At 45.9% G+C, this 16,909-nt stretch overlaps 1 protein-coding gene across 1 annotated transcript in view; it reads left to right on the forward strand.

Annotated features, from left to right (window-relative positions):
* Positions 1-13,651, forward strand: part of CIT (citron rho-interacting serine/threonine kinase) — a gene marked incomplete at both ends in the record, with an annotated part of 71,942 nt that extends 58,291 nt beyond the window's left edge. The window contains 14 exons of the mRNA XM_084272064.1: positions 85-176; positions 429-533; positions 1,390-1,559; positions 2,511-2,591; positions 2,783-2,918; positions 4,137-4,276; positions 5,139-5,231; positions 7,448-7,556; positions 7,682-7,810; positions 8,662-8,742; positions 9,351-9,429; positions 9,545-9,727; positions 10,603-10,906; positions 13,589-13,651. Of these exons, the coding sequence (XP_084128190.1) occupies positions 85-176; positions 429-533; positions 1,390-1,559; positions 2,511-2,591; positions 2,783-2,918; positions 4,137-4,276; positions 5,139-5,231; positions 7,448-7,556; positions 7,682-7,810; positions 8,662-8,742; positions 9,351-9,429; positions 9,545-9,727; positions 10,603-10,906; positions 13,589-13,651 (1,765 nt within the window). The remainder of the gene's footprint in view (positions 1-84; positions 177-428; positions 534-1,389; positions 1,560-2,510; positions 2,592-2,782; positions 2,919-4,136; positions 4,277-5,138; positions 5,232-7,447; positions 7,557-7,681; positions 7,811-8,661; positions 8,743-9,350; positions 9,430-9,544; positions 9,728-10,602; positions 10,907-13,588) is intronic.
* Positions 13,652-16,909: the final 3,258 nt, after the last annotated feature.

Below are 16,909 nucleotides of genomic sequence, written 5' to 3' on the forward strand. Positions count from 1 at the left end.
AATTTGCCTTTCTATGAGTTGCATGACTTTTATTCAGAATCCAAGCAGAAAATCCAACATGGCTTTGCACTTACTTATTTTCAGGAATAATAAACGTGGGCAACAGGGCTGGGACAGGAAGTATATTGTCCTGGAAGGAACGAAAGTGCTCATTTACGATGCAGAAGCAAGAGAAGGTAACTTAGCATTTCTAGGAAGAACGTTTCCTTTAATCTTCACATACTGTTTGGTGACTTGAGAGGCTTAAAGGTTGTTACTGTTTGCTGTGGCCCTCCCTAATTTAGCTAAATCTTCTGCAATAAGGCAACATTGTCATTTTTCTAGACCCTTAACAGTTTTATTAGCTGGTATCTCATAATAATCCAGTCTGTATCCTTCTAATTTTGCTACTGACTTGTTCTTTCTTAACCTGTTTCCCCATTCTGCAGCTGGACAGAGGCCTCTGGAGGAATTTGAGCTCTGCCTTCCTGATGGTGATGTAACTGTCCATGGAGCTGTAGGAGCAACTGAACTTACCAATACAGCAAAGACAGGTGAGAATCTTACGTAGATGAGGTCAAATGGATTTCATCTGGCTTGCCACCAGTCAGCCTTCTGTTTAGCTGAACAGAATTTACTCCCTTTAACTTTCATTCTGTAACTGTGTACTTTTGAGGTTACCTCTATTTGAATTAGGTGAATAGGTCAGTCATCCAGATTTGGTTACACATGGATGGTCCCTTCTGTCATGGTAGTTGAACTGTGAATAATCATCAAGCCGACTGGAAGTAAATTTTAAGTTTTGTAACATGCTGAAAAGCACTTGGTTGGTTTAAATTTCTTCTCTCAATGCTCAAGTGTCAAGTATCATCATTCATGTCACCATTGTGCAGAAAGTCATTCACTTAGAAATACTGTGGGATGTATACAGTCTCTTAATTATGAAAAATGTTGATGTTTTGATTTGTATGTATTGAATAGCACTGATGAAGAGATGATGTATGTCTTGACTTTGACATTAAAGGATACAGATTGTTAACAACAAAGGTTTCCATAACCAGTTTTTACAGATTTTTCTTGAACAGTACAGGGAAAAATTTAGTCAAGTGGCTGTTCTGTGCTTTTTTTACAATGGTATTTCTTTCTCCTTTGAATAAAAGGCGAGAAAATACTTTTATTTAGTAGAGACAGCATTGCATGTATGGATTGCATACATGCAGCTAATCCTGAGCTTTAAGTAGCTAGCCTGTGCAGGACCTGTAAAAGAGAAACCTATGTATAAATTGCCATGGTAACACATCATGAGAAATACAACTTCTCTCCAATGAGGCTGAAAGGTGTTGATTTTAAGTCCACTGACAATATTCCAAAAACTAATCTAAGTCTTATTCTATCTATATAACATCTCAGATGTGCCATATATCCTAAAATTGGAGTCTCATCCACACACCACTTGCTGGCCTGGTAGAACACTCTACCTGTTAGCACCCAGCTTCCCTGACAAACAGCGCTGGGTCACAGCACTGGAATCAATAGTGGCAGGTGGGAGAGTTTCCAGAGAAAAAGCTGAGGCTGATGCTGTGAGTATAAAAGTTTCATTTAATCATAAAATATTCTGGGAGGGAGCAGAGTTTTGAAAAATAATTTTTCGGTATTTGCCATGCTGAGGTTTAACTGCAGGTAAGTTATTACTTCTGCCTTATGATGTACACTGTGAGCACCAGGAAATGAGCCCATTGTGAGGCTGATGCTTTATATTACAGTGCCCTTCTTTAGACCTGGGGTGTATAGTAAGATCCCAAAACTGTATCTCTAGTTCCAGCAAGCAGAAGAGGAAGAAGGAGTGGTTAGGACATGGTTTGAATTCAATCTCATAACCTACCACGTGGAACAAGCAAAAAAAAAAGAAAGAAACAAAAAACACCTCTCCCATTCTTAGAGTCATGGGTTTTGTTTCTAGGGGGGGGAGGTGTGTGTCTGTGTGCTCATTTGAGAAGAATCAAGAGGTTAAATGGTATCACTTTGGATAGCTTTATTCCATCATTGTTGCACTGATAACTCTGTTTTCTGATAAAGGGAGATTTGATTCTATGGCGTTCCACATTAGAATGTTGGCTCCAGAGGTGGGGAGTATCTGCTGAGCAGGAAATCTCCCCTTTCCTCATGCCAGCATTCCTCTTGTCTCCAAGGACAAATACATGTTCTCACCAACATTTGGACTTTTCCTAATCCTTCCCTCAGGAAAATTCCGTTGCAGGTGGTTGGGAGAAATGGAAAGAATAGGGTCAACATAGGTTCTGTGGGAGTTTAGGTTAATTCTGATTGGCTTGCCTGACAGTGTTTCATGCAGATAAATGTTTGCTAATGCTGTTCTGGGCAGTACCCCTGCAGTTTTCCCCTTTCTGAGATAAAGAAATCTGTGCCAAGCTTTTTGCCTGTCTGAAATGCTGACCTTACATTGTTAAAACACTCATAGAGACAGAAATAAAAATTAACTCAACAGCCACAAATATTTTCTTTGTCATTTGCAGAAATTGCTAGGAAACTCCCTGCTGAAGCTCGAGGGTGAAGACCGTTTGGATATAAATTGCACAATGCCCTTCAGTGACCAGGTAATGAGAACGTTCAGTTTGGCCTCTGGGTATTTCCCTCATGGAAGTGGAATCTTAAAGGCAATGTGTAATTACTTGTTGGTTGGCTTGTTCTTTCTCTTCAGTGGTAAACACTATTGTCCAAGATTGCTCTGGAGCATTCCATGTTCTCCTCATGTAATGCTGGTTTCATTTTTCTCTTGTCACTGCAGGTAGTGCTGGTGGGTGCAGAAGAAGGTCTCTATGCCCTGAATGTCCTGAAGAATTCCTTAACCCACATCCCAGGAATGGGTGCTGTCTTCCAAATTCACCTCATCAAGGATCTGGAAAAGCTACTCATGATAGCAGGTAGGGAGTTGTACGTTTCCATTTGTCCTGCAGTGTGTGGTGATGCTTTGTCCTGCTGGGAGTACTGCAGTGCCAAGGGCCAGACCTTCCTTTAGTCTCATTACAGGCTTTTCTTTTTAATCCCTGGATTGTCAGGAAGCTGTTACTGTGGTCAGTGCAGTCTTGTCTGAGGTTTTCTTGTAAGTGACCATGTGAAGGAAGGCTCAGCAGAACCTTCACTGAAAACAACTTCTCAGTTTCCAAAGCTGAGGAAGGAGCCAGAGACAAAATATTTCCATCCTGGGGGTTGGTTGTCATTTTAAATTCAGATTAAAAAGTCTGGAACCAATCATTGAGTTTATCTCTTCTTAATCACCACATAACCTTTCTTTTTAAGGTAGGTAATCATTTGAGGACCACGATGTGATCACTGTGGCCCAAGGCCAATAGCACTTAACATCTCTTACTCTGAACACTAATCCACATGACAAAGGGGGGAGTTCTTTCATGGTTTGGTTAAGATTCCCTTGTGAAAGCAACACCAGCTTTAATCTCTCCATCTGTGGTTTTCCAGAGATAATCCTTCCTACACTGATGTAGGCATGCTGAACATTAGGGTGTATCCTCATCTGAAAACCCAAGTTCTCAAGTGCCTATATGACATTTGTAGGGAATGAAAAACAAATTCTCTCTCTTCTTCAGTTTGTTCTGCATTTATCCCCTGGTAAAGATGCTTCTGTGTTTCATTTATTCCAGGATAGTAAACACAAAAGCAATCAGACCAAGATCTCTCACAAATTTAGAAGGTGGCTACATTACTGTGTCGCTTGACTCCTGAGAGGAATTGGACTTGGTCTGTCACACAATTTATTAGGGCACTTCTCAGAAATCCATTGCCAGCTCTGCTGTCACAGAGAGGTTAAAGCACCTTGTACTACGTTCTGCAGGGTAAAATAAAACTTCCTGGCTAGTCTTGAATAGTGTCCTAATGAGGCCACTGTTACCATGATCTGCTAGACCTCAGCAACACTAATAACCCAGAGAGAATGTGGCTGGTTTTTTGTAAGTTTTCTGTTTCACTTTTAATAGGAATAATGTGGAATGAATTTGACAAGGTACCATGTGACTGTTACCATGGTAACAGCCTGTGATGACAAGCTGCTGCTTAGGTAACCCGACAGACTTTTGTAGAGAACAGTGAGTTTTCCCTTGATGAAATGTAACCGTTTTTGCTTCCAGGAGAAGAAAGGGCTCTGTGTCTTGTTGATGTAAAGAAAGTGAAGCAATCTCTAGCCCAGTCTCACCTCCCAGCCCAGCCCGATATCTCACCCAATGTCTTTGAGGCTGTCAAAGGATGTCACCTCTTTGCTGCTGGCAAGGTAGGATACAGCTCCCTCTGCCCCAGGCCACCCTTGAGACTGCACTGAGTTTAATATTAATGAAATCAGCATCTTCATTTCACTGGCAACAAATCCAAGGTCCATAGTCTTGCTTTAAATCTTTTCTTCCACTAAGAAGAGTGTGGGGGTTGAAGAGAGGCTGAGCTGGAGTCAGCATGGAGGGCTAACAAACTCAGTCTGGATGACATGATGGTATCACCTAAACTGTTACAGAGTAAGAAATACAGCGTAGCATGGCTATCACTGCCACCTCACAGCTGACTTCAGTTCTGAGATTTACAGTGAGTAAATTTCCATCCACTGGTTGTTCTGGAAGGTCATCAAACAGTTTCCAAGGCCAGAAAGTTCACTTGGGTGTTTATGTCACTGGATAACACTTGGTATTTACATTAATTCCCACTTTTGGTATAGAACATTTTGCCACAGCAAAATTTCTTGTTAACAGTTACTTCCACAGGCTACTTTGATAACAAACTGAACATCATCCATTTCAAAGTGGTGTCTAAAAGAATAGTTTCAGGGGTTAAAATTTGGGCCTAGCCTATTTGAATTTTTCCTCTATTTCAATGAAACATTTTTCTGAGGAAAACCTTCAACAAATTTTATATCAACCTCTTTCAAGTATGAAAGAATTCATAGAACCAGTTTAAATCCGTGTGCCCTTTTGAAAATGTGAGGAGGCTTTTCATTATTTCACTAGTTCACAACAACCACCCTATTACAAATGTACTTGTTTATCTCTGCAGAAGGAGATCCATTTACTCACACCCATTTGACATGCTCAGCATTAGAACACACTCTGTACTGCTGTCCTGAACTGTGCTTGTCATCTTCCTTCCAGGTCGAGAACAGTCTGTGTATCTGTGCAGCCATGCCTAGTAAAGTGGTGGTGCTGCGATACAATGAGAGCTTGAGCAAGTTCTGTATCAGAAAGGTAAGCTGAGCAATTCCCTGTGCTAGTTGAGGTACACTCCACATACTGCACTTTGGAGAGAGTGCCTTAAACCTTTTTGCACGAATGGGAACGTTTGTTTGCCAGCTAAAATGATAACAAATTGCAACATGCTCTGACTAAAGCTGGAGTAGGCAGCAATTTCCTTTAATAAGAGCTGGCACATTTGGAGAGATACAGAACGAACTGTGGGGGTTTGGGGGTTTTTTGTTTTTGAGATACTGGACTCATACTCTTGCTTATTTATCCAAAAAAAGGCTTTCTTCTTAATTATCCTGCAGTGTCCCCTCACCTCTGTTGTCTCTGGAGAAATCCATACCAAATGACTTCTCCCATCCGTGCAATTAAGGAAGCAATGGGTGTCTGAATCAGTTACTGCCCAGTGAAAACCAAAGGGATTTGGTGTTATGTCATAGGCAGCTGTTTCCTGTCCTCACCCTGACACGTGCCCTTTCTCCTGGCCAGCAAACAAGGCAGTATGGGTGTGACACACCTGCTCTGTGTGTGACCCTGTCTCCTGGCAGCTCAGGTGCTGGTATGCACATAGCTGCAGTAGTTCTTCAGACTGTGGCAGGCAGATAATACTCTGAGCACTATTCCTCTTGCACACAAGTTCAGTGAATTGCCATGAATAAATTTTATATGTTCATATGCATCCAGAAAAATCCAAACTGTTAGGGATCTCTCCTCTGAACAGAGCTAAAGCATGGCTTAAAATGGGCTGGTACCCAGAAACTCCCCTCCTCTCCAGTTCCCAAATTAAAGGATGTTCACATCAAACTACATATCCCCACGAGCTTCTGCAGGGTTTTGAGCTGTGCTTTGAAGGCACCAGTTCAATTTACAGCTCAACTGAGGCTTTTATCCCTACCGAGTGCTGCACTTGCACTGCTGTAAGGGAGCAGAGTTGGCACAGCACTTTGGATGCTGGTCTCCTTGAAAGTAAAGACGGTTGATGGAGATCTTGGCACAAACAAGGTGGATGCTGGGAAACCCAGAGCATCTGCAAGCACTGTAGCCGCTACCAACTCTCGCTCATGCTGGAGCAGCAGCTGGCAGGAAACACAACAGATGTACAGGCACTGTCCTCTGCTTGTGCTGCATTCACCCCTGCAGTGCCAAGCTGACAGGGGCTTACAGGCAAAGCACACAAAGGCTTGCTTCAGAAGGTGGGTTTCCTGACAACTTCGCTAATCCCAACAACTGAATTTAGATCCCAACAAGATGGCAGCAAGCCCAGAATATGCTCTTCTGTTCTGCCAACTAAATTTCCAGATAAACTAGGAATTATGCAAGGAATCTTGTCCTCAAAAGACCTGGGGATCTGCGTGTTGTGTCAGGCTACCCTGCAGGGCTGTCCTAGCTGTTCAGTCATAACACAAGTCTTGGTGAACAATGTATCTGGGTTACGTTGTTCAAAGAAGGAAGGAAGACTGTGTATGTGCTGTCTTCCTTTTGCATAACCCACCCTCAAGCTTAATTTTTAAAGTGTTAACAGCAGAGATACTTTAGTGAGCCAATTCCACTGGCAGAATCACTGTGATGGACCTATCTACTGACAAGAGCTTTCCTACGTGGGCTATAAAGAGTTTGGGACTTAAGTGGGGTCAATCCTGCTGCGGTTGTCTTAGGATCTTCTCTCTGCCTTTGAGGCAGCTGCCCTTAGTCCTGGTGACTTCCAGGTTAGGAACTGATTGTTCTAGCACAGCTATTCTGGAGCTGGGGCAGTTTGGACCGATAGATTTCCTAGTGACAAGTTTGTCATTCAGCCTGAACTGCTCAGCCCTGGTCTTATGTCATCTCCAGAGACTGTTTGGAGTCATGTAGTCATTGGCATGGCTCTGACCTATTGTAAGTAGGCAACCACTCCCTGCTGCTCCAAGAACCTGAGCTACAGAGCACAAGAGTACCTTCCAGAATAGCTTATTCTTCCAAAAGGAAGAGGTTCTTGTTAAGGGTAGCTCCTGGACTCGAGCTGATATGCAAGTCTGTATTGAAGCAAGTATCATCACTTCCAACACCACAGAGCTTTTTCTTGTAGCCAGTGTACTTTTCCATATGCTTTCAAGAGACTTCACTGACACTTAGGTTGCTCTGTCTCCTTATATAAACGTGGCAGTGTATGATCTTCCCAAATAAGCAAGATCTGTATGCTGTTACAGGGGCCTCATATTGGTCCACACTATTCTCTCTTCCAGGAGATCGAAACCTCTGAGCCTTGCAGCTGCATCCATTTGACCACTTACAGCATCATCATTGGAACCAACAAGTTCTATGAAATTGAGATGAAGCAGTACACGCTGGAGGGTAGGAGGTGTTTTCCAAAGAGCAGGCTGAGTGGCTCCATGGATTCTGTTGGTGGAGCTTTTCTACATCAGTTTAGGAAAAAAAGTTGGTGCTGATCAAGCTGTTTTCCTCTCTCCTCGTTGCAGAGTTTCTGGATAAAAACGACCACACTTTGGCCTCTGCTGTGTTTGCTGCTTCCACCAACAGTTTTCCAGTCAGTATCATTCAAGTGAACCCAACGGGGCAGAGGGAGGAGTATCTGCTCTGTTTCCATGGTAGGTGTTGTATGGCTCTGCAGTACCCAGTACTGTAGTAACACAGTGCTGAACAGAGATGACTTTCTAGTACCTGGTAACGAGTATTTGTTAAAAACTGTGACTCTAAAAGCTCTGGAAGGGTTGTGGGTGGTGGTTTGAGCAGTCAGATGCACAGGGCAGGGGCATGAAAATAGCACTTGCTGAGGTGCTTTTGGTCAGCTCACTTCTGGCTTAAACGTTCTCTGTGCCTGTGGATCAGTCGCCTGTTCCTGGAGGGAAGGGGTAGGAGTCAAGGTGAAGTGTGAGTGTTTGGTTGCCCTGATAGACTGAGGTGAGACTTTTTAATCTTCTTGTGATGAAGGAAAAGAGGATGTTACCTTTTTGTGAAGCTGCTTTTGTTGGCCCTGCAGGATAGAGGGTGCCCGGAGAAGCTGGGGCTGTCCCTGGACCCATGGCAGGGCTCAAGGCCAGGCTGGATGGGGCTTTGGGCACCCTGGGCTAGTGGAGGGTGTCCCTTCCCATGGCAGGGGGTGGGACTAAATCAGTTTTGAGGTCCCTTCTAGCCCAAACCATTCTGTGCAACTTCAGAAGCCCAGCAGCAGTCATTCTGGGTTAGTAGGAGTCTGTAAATAAAACAACCTTACCTTAACTGGTTCAGAGAGACCTAGAACTGCAGTACCTTTTGGTACTGAAAGTACTCCAGCATCTAGCCAGTTCAGTGCCAGCTGGAGTAACTCATGGCCCTCTGAGGTTTGTAAGACAGCGAGTGCCCTGTCCCTGTTGAAAAGCCCAGGTCAGTTGCCTTTGCCCTTCACAAGGGAATGAGCAGCATCCACATGCTCAGGACATGACATGACTTTTCTTGGCAGAGTTTGGTGTCTTTGTGGATTCCTATGGAAGACGCAGTAGGACAGACGACCTGAAATGGAATCGCTTGCCCTTAGCTTTCGGTAGGTGTTGCCAGACATTCACTTGGATTCTGGAAAGTATGGAAACTGGGAAGCATCCCTGTGGGATGGGTATTCTTCACTCAGTGCTTCTGTTTCTTGTTCCCCTTCCCGATTCTCCCAGAAGCTGTGGACGCTTTCCTATGATTTTAAGATCATTACAAATCCAAAAGGCAAACCTCCTGAAGTATAAAAAATTTGAGGAAAACTAACCCAAAGTTTTATTTCCTTACTGTCCCTAGGGATTGAGCTGGCTAGTGGACTTTTTTATGATGTTTGAAAGTTTCTAAAATAGTTGAGAATTTATAATGTCACTGTGGTTCCCTCAGGCCTCCCATGCTACCCAGTGGGATTTTGTTCAGTTAATAGTCTGTTTTCAATGCCTGTTTCATGATACTTTGGTTAGTAAAATTCTTGAGCTGCAGATAGTTTCAAAGCAACAATTCTTTAAGCTTGAATCTCCCTGCTTAGTGACAGCATCTGTGTCTTATTACAGAAAATATATTCCCCTCTTTTCCCGAGGGGCTGTGCAGCTCTGTTGTGTTCATTGATGCTTTTAGAACAGAGAATTTACATGTTGTGTTGTTCCTCCCTCTGTGATGCTCCTTCAGCCTACCGGGAGCCCTATCTGTTTGTGACACACTTCAACTCCCTGGAAGTGATCGAGATTCAGGCACGAGCTTCTCTAGGGTAAGTGGTTATCACCTCACGACTCCGAGCAGCACGTGCTGCAAGGGTACCTGTACCTCCCTGGGAAAGGCACGGTGCTGTCACTGTAAAGGCCTCTTCCTGCAATTTTCCCCAGAACTCCTGCACGAGCCCACTTGGAGATTCCAAATCCACGGTACCTGGGGCCTGCAATTTCCTCTGGAGCGATCTACTTGGCCTCCTCCTACCAAGACAAATTAAGGGTGATTTGCTGTAAGGGCAATCTAGTGAAGGAGACCAACAACGAGCAGCACCACAGAGGATCTTCTGCTACACGCAGGTATGATGAAGGCCGTATGTTCCGGTCCTTGGGCACCTCGTAAGCAAACATTGCTCCAGCTAGGTTTCCCTGCCCCCCTCCTACTGACCCCCCCAAATGATGGATGCCCTTGTTCCATTCTTAGCAAGAGAGGTTGGCATTAGCCAGTTATTGTGATGCTGGAATGGAACAAGGAGGGGAGTTGGTTTAAAATCCAGAAGGCAAAGAAACATGAACTCTGTGGGAACATGTGGGTAATCCCAACAAATGCTCTTGATCTTCAGCTGGGTTACTTTTACGTTGTGATACAGCTGAGACTTGAAAGCTTGGTGAGCTTAGATGCCTTTGATGTGACACTAAACATCATCTGATGTTACAATCCATAAGGCAAGAGCCCCTTCCTCTTAAATATACGAGAGTGCCTCAGGGAGTCAGTGCTGGGAAGTTGTGACATGATCTTGTTCTGTTCAGCAGAACAGGGATTCTTCTGACAGGTGGCAGATCTGGGGCTGCTAGTGCCACTGTGCAGTGGGAACTGAGGTTGATAGTTTATCCTAACCTGGTCTGAACGTGCTGGAGCTACTGCAAATTTTGTATGTGATATGGTGTCTATCCAATTTCAGTGCACCTCTGTATGGACAAGGGCACTGCTTAAGGAGTTCTGGGGCCTGCTACCTAGACACGACCCACATTAGCAATCCTTGAAGGCCCTTCACTAGTGGTGCTAGTGTAGTGACTGTCTTTGGATTTCCCACCTTGGCTCTGGGAGGTCTGATGCTTTTCCACCTAACCAACCACCGCTGGCTGTTTGGGCACAGTTCCATTTCTGCTAGAGGAAAATGTAACCTGGGGGTTTGGTGGCTCAGCTGTTCCCATCCATTATTTTTGAATGACAGCAGCCCCAACAAGAGAGGCCCACCCACGTACAACGAGCACATCACCAAGCGGGTAGCGTCAAGCCCAGGACCGCCCGAAGGCCCCAGCCACCCTCGCGAACCAAGCACACCACACCGGTACCGCGAGGGCAGGACCGAGCTGCGGAGGGACAAGTCCCCTGGGCGGCCGCTGGAGAGGGAGAAGTCTCCAGGCCGGCTGCTGAGCACCCGCAGAGAGAGGTCCCCTGGGAGGCTGTTTGAGGAGAGCAGCCGAGGACGAATGCCTGTGAGCGGTGCCAGAACTCCTCTCGCTCAAGTCAATAAGGTAAGTTGGGAGCCTGGGGAGCTTGTCTGTTCTTGGAGAAGGCACAGACTGCAGCAGGGCTTGGTGGCACTTGTACAAGAGCAAATAAAATCTCACTCCTGCCTTGGTGTCTATTAAGCCAGAGCACACAGGGTGTAATTCGCTGAGGCTGTGAACACCTGCCCTTGTGCTAGTTCAGGAACTGCAAAAGCAGCTGGGTGAAGTCTTCCAGATCTGAAAGTAATGGGGCATTTACTGAGAGAAATCTGGCTACTGAGGACTTGAAGAGAAACAATGTCTGGAGAAAGGAAGGTGGGAGCCTGCTGTGTTCAAAATGATACTTGGTAGTCACAGAATCACAGAATGTTAGGGGTTGCAAAAGATCAACTAGCCCACCCCCACACACACACCAGAACAGGATCACCTAGATTGTCACACATGTCCAGGCAGGGTTTGACTGTCTTCAGAGAAGGAGACTCCACAACCTCTCTGGGAAGTCTGTCCCAGGGCTCTGGCACACTCATGGTGAAAAAGTTTTTCCTTATGTTCACATGGAACCTCCTGTGCTTCAGCTGGCACCCATTGCCCCTTGTCCTGTCACTGGCTATCCCTGAGAAGAGCCTGGCTTCGTCCTCACGCTCATCCTTTACATACTTATAGACATTGATGAGGTCACCCCTCAGTCTCCTCCAGGCTAAAGATGCCCAGCTCCCTCAGCCTGTCCTCATAAGGAAGATGTTCCACTCCCTTCATCATCTTAGCAGCGCTCTGCTGGACTCTTTCAAGGATTTCCCTGAGTCAGTGGTTTCAGATTTATGCCACCTAGAAGCGAGCGGGCACAGAGCTCTTGCTCAGCAGTAGCAGCAGTAGTTAGGTGAGGTTACGTGAGAAAAGCATGTGCAACCTCTAACCATCATTCTGTTTCCCTGCCAGGTCTGGGACCAGTCTTCAGTGTAAGTCTCAGCTAGACAAAGTTACTCATCTTGACCTGCAGGAAAAAAAAAGGAAATATACTGAGTATCTGCACTCCCCATGTCTGCTGCCCAGTTACCGAAACAGCGTTCCCGGGCCAAAGCTAGCTCCACGCTGGGAGACATGATGCTTTTGAAGATTGTTGGCATCTCAGTTAATTTCTCTGCACTTTCCTGCACTCCTGTTTTTGCACTTTGTACTACTGTTAACTCTTTCAAGCAGTTCATGAACTTTTTGTATTCACCTTAGTCCCTAGTAGTTCATCGAGGAAATTCAAGGGGACTAGAGTCCCACCCCAGGTCTTTAATGTGGTTAGCACCCCTTACCAGATATTTGGTCCTAGTTCTGAGACATGCTGGGAAGTCCTGATGGCCTGGAAACAGAAGGGCCAAGGTGAGTCTGTCAATAGAAGGTGTGGTTGGATCTTCTCTACAGAACACAAGAAAAATTACTTCTGATCAGTCTGTTCACGTGCCACTTGTGAAAGTTATGTTGTTCTCACTGCTCTAGAGCAGCTCTGATGGGGAGGGAAGAATCCAGCTTTAAGGGATCCCCCGTGCCCCCCCCCTGCCCCAAGACAAAGTGCATTACCTATAAGCGACTGGGGTGTAAGACTTTATCCAGGTCTTCTGCATGACAGTTCACTGCATGCTGCTGCACCATCACTGGCTGCTCTCTCCTTTTAGGTTGCTTTGCTGAGTAGTGTATTGTACCTCACTTGTAAATTAACTGAAACCTTTAGATTACGCTGCAAAATAACCGTTAATTACTCTGGAAATTGGGCAACGAAGAGTTAACGAGCCTTATTCTATGACAAGACTTACAGTCACACTGTGTTCTCCCCTCAGCATTGAACACGGTGCCCCCAGGAAAGACCTCCAGGTCCCCACAGTCTGAGGTGCCCCGGAGAGGCGCAGCCCAGGGCTGGCTCCTCCCGGGCTCTGTAACTTGTCGTACAATAAGAGCCACAGGTCAGGGCCCAGGACGCTGCTCCCAGCGAGCAGCCGGAGCGGGGGCTGAACACACCTTCACCCCGCTGCCGCGTGCCCGGCCTCCAGCCACCGGCTGCTTTCCAGGCTCTGCTGCTGCCAACTCCAAGCAGAGAGCAAATGATTTTCACAGCAGGTTGCGACCACTCGAGCTGCAATAGCAACATTCTAAGTGAACAACCATGTTCTCTACAACTGGAAAGAGCAAAACTGCATCCAATCTTCCCTTGGCCACACTAAAACCCCATCCAATCTTCCCTTGGCCACACTAAAACTGCATCCAATCTTCCCTTGGCCACACTCTTTTAAACTTCTGCTAGTCCCTCGCAAGCCTGTGCTAACCTGTTCTAGAAACCCATACCAATCCAAATGCCTTGTCAGTGTCCTTTGGCGAGTTTAATGAATATTGTATTCCGTTCTCTTGTCTGTTGGGTGATTTTTTGGATCAGATGAGTTGGCAGGAAACTTGCTGAAAGTTTTTGTCCCCCTGGTCTGAACATTTTGAAAGGTCACTGAGATCAGTCTTTAAATCTTTGCATCTCATGGAAGATCTTCAAGACCTCAGAAACGGGCTTGTTGAGTCCTGAAAGTGTATATCTTGTGTCTTGTTCGTGACATGCTTCCTGCTATAGAAATAGCTCAAAGGACTGTACATATTTACAAGAAAATTTATATTCGTAACAAAAGGGAATTGAATTGGTTTCTACTTTTTTATTGTAAACTGTGTGTTTTTGGACACTAGCTTTTTGTTTTAATGGTGGTTGTGGACAGCCATCGTCAGACAGCAGAGGGGGCCTCAGCTTAGTCCTCCTTGCTCCCATGACAGAATATTGTAACATTCGATTGCAATTGAAGCTTGTTAGCATAAATGAGGTTTTAGGTCTCTAAAAGTACAGGTTCTTTTTTTTCCTTCATTACCTTTTTATTATTGACAAGGGAGGGAACCAGAGGGACAGTTCAAGGCTCCACCTGGAAAGTATGGAACTTTGTTGTTGAACAATAACCAAATAAAACAAATAACTATCTTGACTGGCATGGTGAAATGAACGCTTCCTTCAACCTAGAGTAACACGGAGCCATCCTACCATTGCACCCAGCAGTAGAGGCTGTGTAATCTATAGGTGTCAAAGCTTACCAAAGAGCTAACCTTGACAGTATTTAGCGTTTTACTAGTTGTTATACCCTGAACAAGTAGCATCAGTGGCTTCACAAAAACAAAGCATGTTCATAAGAACTCAACCCAGGCGCATTTGTCCAAACACTTTACTATAGCAGCAGCCAGCTGCAACCACCTACAGCTACGCTCTGCCCTCACCTGCCTACCTGGGGAGAGGGGCAGAGGGCACACACCTCTGAGTGTCTGGGGAAACAATCTCACCCTGGAAAAGGACCCACATGGCTTGAGCTGGAAAAAAATAATCAACCACCACCTTAATTACCAACAGTGTGATCTAAGGACAGGTTTGGGATGTATCCCGGCAGGGTACTGGTAGCAAAGCAGACGGAGACAGCTACTCATCCCACCGCTGTAAGATGCTGGTGCTTTATGGCCTGATAGCTGCAGCTTAAAAAAAAAACCCCAAACCTAAACCAACATTCACAAATCAAGTCAGATTGAGTATAACCTGCAGAGTTACTGTACATCTTAACTTACACCTGCTGGGAAAACTTGCTAGATCAGACTTAAATGTAAATACATCTATTTTTAACTGAACCAGTTTTTACAGGGTCTGAAGTATTCTTTCACAGGAAGAGGTTTTTAATATTCACACTGCTGCCTACAGTAACTTAATTTGTCCTCCTACTGTTCAGTGTTTTTGGTTTTGTGCACATACCCGCCCCCTTCCCCCCAATAAAGGGCTTGTTGGAGGCTGTGTGGGCGGGTTACTAATAGCTCCCCTTACATTTTGGTCTACATGACATTCTTCATGAAAATGCTCTACATAAAAAAAAAAAACCCAACACCCAAGCTGCTCGATTTATCTATTGTGCCTACTATCTGATGTATCTGATGAAATGCTAACTTGTTAAATGTTCCTTTATTTCTATTTTACTGTGCACAAAGAATACTTATTTAAAGCTCATTGTTGCAGTCCTATGATGCATGATCAGAATTGTAACAAAACTAAAATAATCCAGAAATGGTGGAGTAAAAAAAAAAGTTATTTATTGAGCCTTTTGATTATCAAGAACCCTGCACCACTCACTGCCAGCGTGACCCCCCCCTCCCACGCTGTGCTGAAATTCAGGGGTTGGGGAGGGCAGGCAGCTCCTGTTGGTTCTGCCCTGGACACAGAAGGGAAGGGCTTACTCAACAGTCCCCAAAATGACTGTAACAAAAGTCTCTCCATCTACCTTTAAAAAAAAAAGTGCTCTCCTAGCAACAGCCAGGAATAAACATCACAGCACAGACTGGAGCTGTGGGTGGGGGATGTAAGCGAGCTAATAAACCCAGCTCTTCATCCGGCTTTCGCCTTCGAAGGGGTTTGATTCATTCCCTTGGAATAAGGGAATACACTGTGATTAATCAAATTCATTCACCTGTCAAGCAGAAAACAACCTACTGAAAAATAAACCAACCACCCAACCCCAACCAAACCCAACCAGCCTGGCTCCCTCTGCCCTCCCCCAGCTGTGCCTGCTGAGAAGGGGAGTGGGGGAGGCATGGGCTTACCTGGAGGAAGGTTGGGGCTCCTGGGGGATGTCACCTTGCCCTGGGAGAGGGCAACCTGTGCTCACTTGGGACAAGCAGAGGAAGGGGGAGCTGGTCACAGAAGCATTACTCTTGCAAGCCCACAGGAGGCCACAAAGCCAAGGTGGTTTTGGGGCTGTGGGTGCTACGTGTGCCGGCTGCACCCGGCTTCAAGTGCCCCTGACTCACTGAGACACAGTGACAGGCTGGCAAGTCAGAAAAGCTTTCAATAAAATACTGGCCTGGCCTGTGGTTCCACCATTCCTGCACCACTGGAAAGCCCAGAGTCACACAGAGGTGTAATTGGGAAAAACAATTAAGTTTAGCAAGAAGGAATGGGATGGAGCCCATACATGCTGGTGAGACTGGCACCCACAGGTCAGCATCCAGATGGGTCTTGGATTATCTCCAGAGAAGATGCCACAACCCACCCTGGGCAGCCTGTTTGAGTGCTCTGTCACCCTCACTGTGAAAAATGTTCTTCCCCATGTTGGTGTGGAACTTCACCTTCCTTTCTGTTCCACACTTCTCAAATCTCTGCTTTTTTAGTCTTTGCCTCATCAAAACTTTGGTTTGCAGCTGGGAAAAAAAAAAAACCCAAATAAATCCCAACAACCCCCAACCAAACCAACCCAAGAAGTGCCTCTTCCAGCAAACAGTTCTAGGCCACTCAAATAAGAAAAATCACAGCACAACCTGTCTGCCAATATTCTCACATCTACTTCCCTCTCAGTTGCACAATCCCCCCCCACCACCCCCCGCAACCCTTCCTTCTCTGCTGCTGAGATTTGATCATGCTGATGCCCTTCCGCATCAGGCACCCTGCAGCACCCAGCTCAGCCCCATGAGGTGCTGGTGCCTGGCCCAGCACTGCCAGCCCAGCCATGGCTACATGTGCCAAGCAAAGGGTGAGTGAGCACAGGGTTCTCCTGCCCACAAGGTCTCAGGGCTCTGAGCAGCCCCCAGCTGTGACATCCCTGAGCAGCTCAGGTAACAGCACACCACGCCCCCCCAGAACAGTGTGCAGGCAGCAGAGCACAGCCCCAGAGACACCCCCCAGCACACCCCACGGCCTCTGTGATGCTACAAGACACCGGGCACTACCACACCTTTGCTGATACTGCCATTACCTAACAATGACATCATCGGGCTGGCTGTGGTCACACACTCAGCTACCAGCACACACCCCCCCTCTGCACTTAAACTTCCAGGTGTTTTCAACTAGGTTTCCATCTCAACAACAGCCAGTGCTGCTTGTTAGGCCAGGTAACAACCTGCTGCTTTCCCACTGCTCTGACATCACCACAGCTCAAGCCCACAGGAGCCCCACAATCAAGCGCTGGTCACACAACCCCCCCCAGCCTCTTCCCT

Source organism: Gallinula chloropus (assembly GCF_964237585.1).
Source record: "Gallinula chloropus genome assembly, chromosome: 17".
Classification (NCBI taxonomy): domain Eukaryota; kingdom Metazoa; phylum Chordata; class Aves; order Gruiformes; family Rallidae; genus Gallinula; species Gallinula chloropus.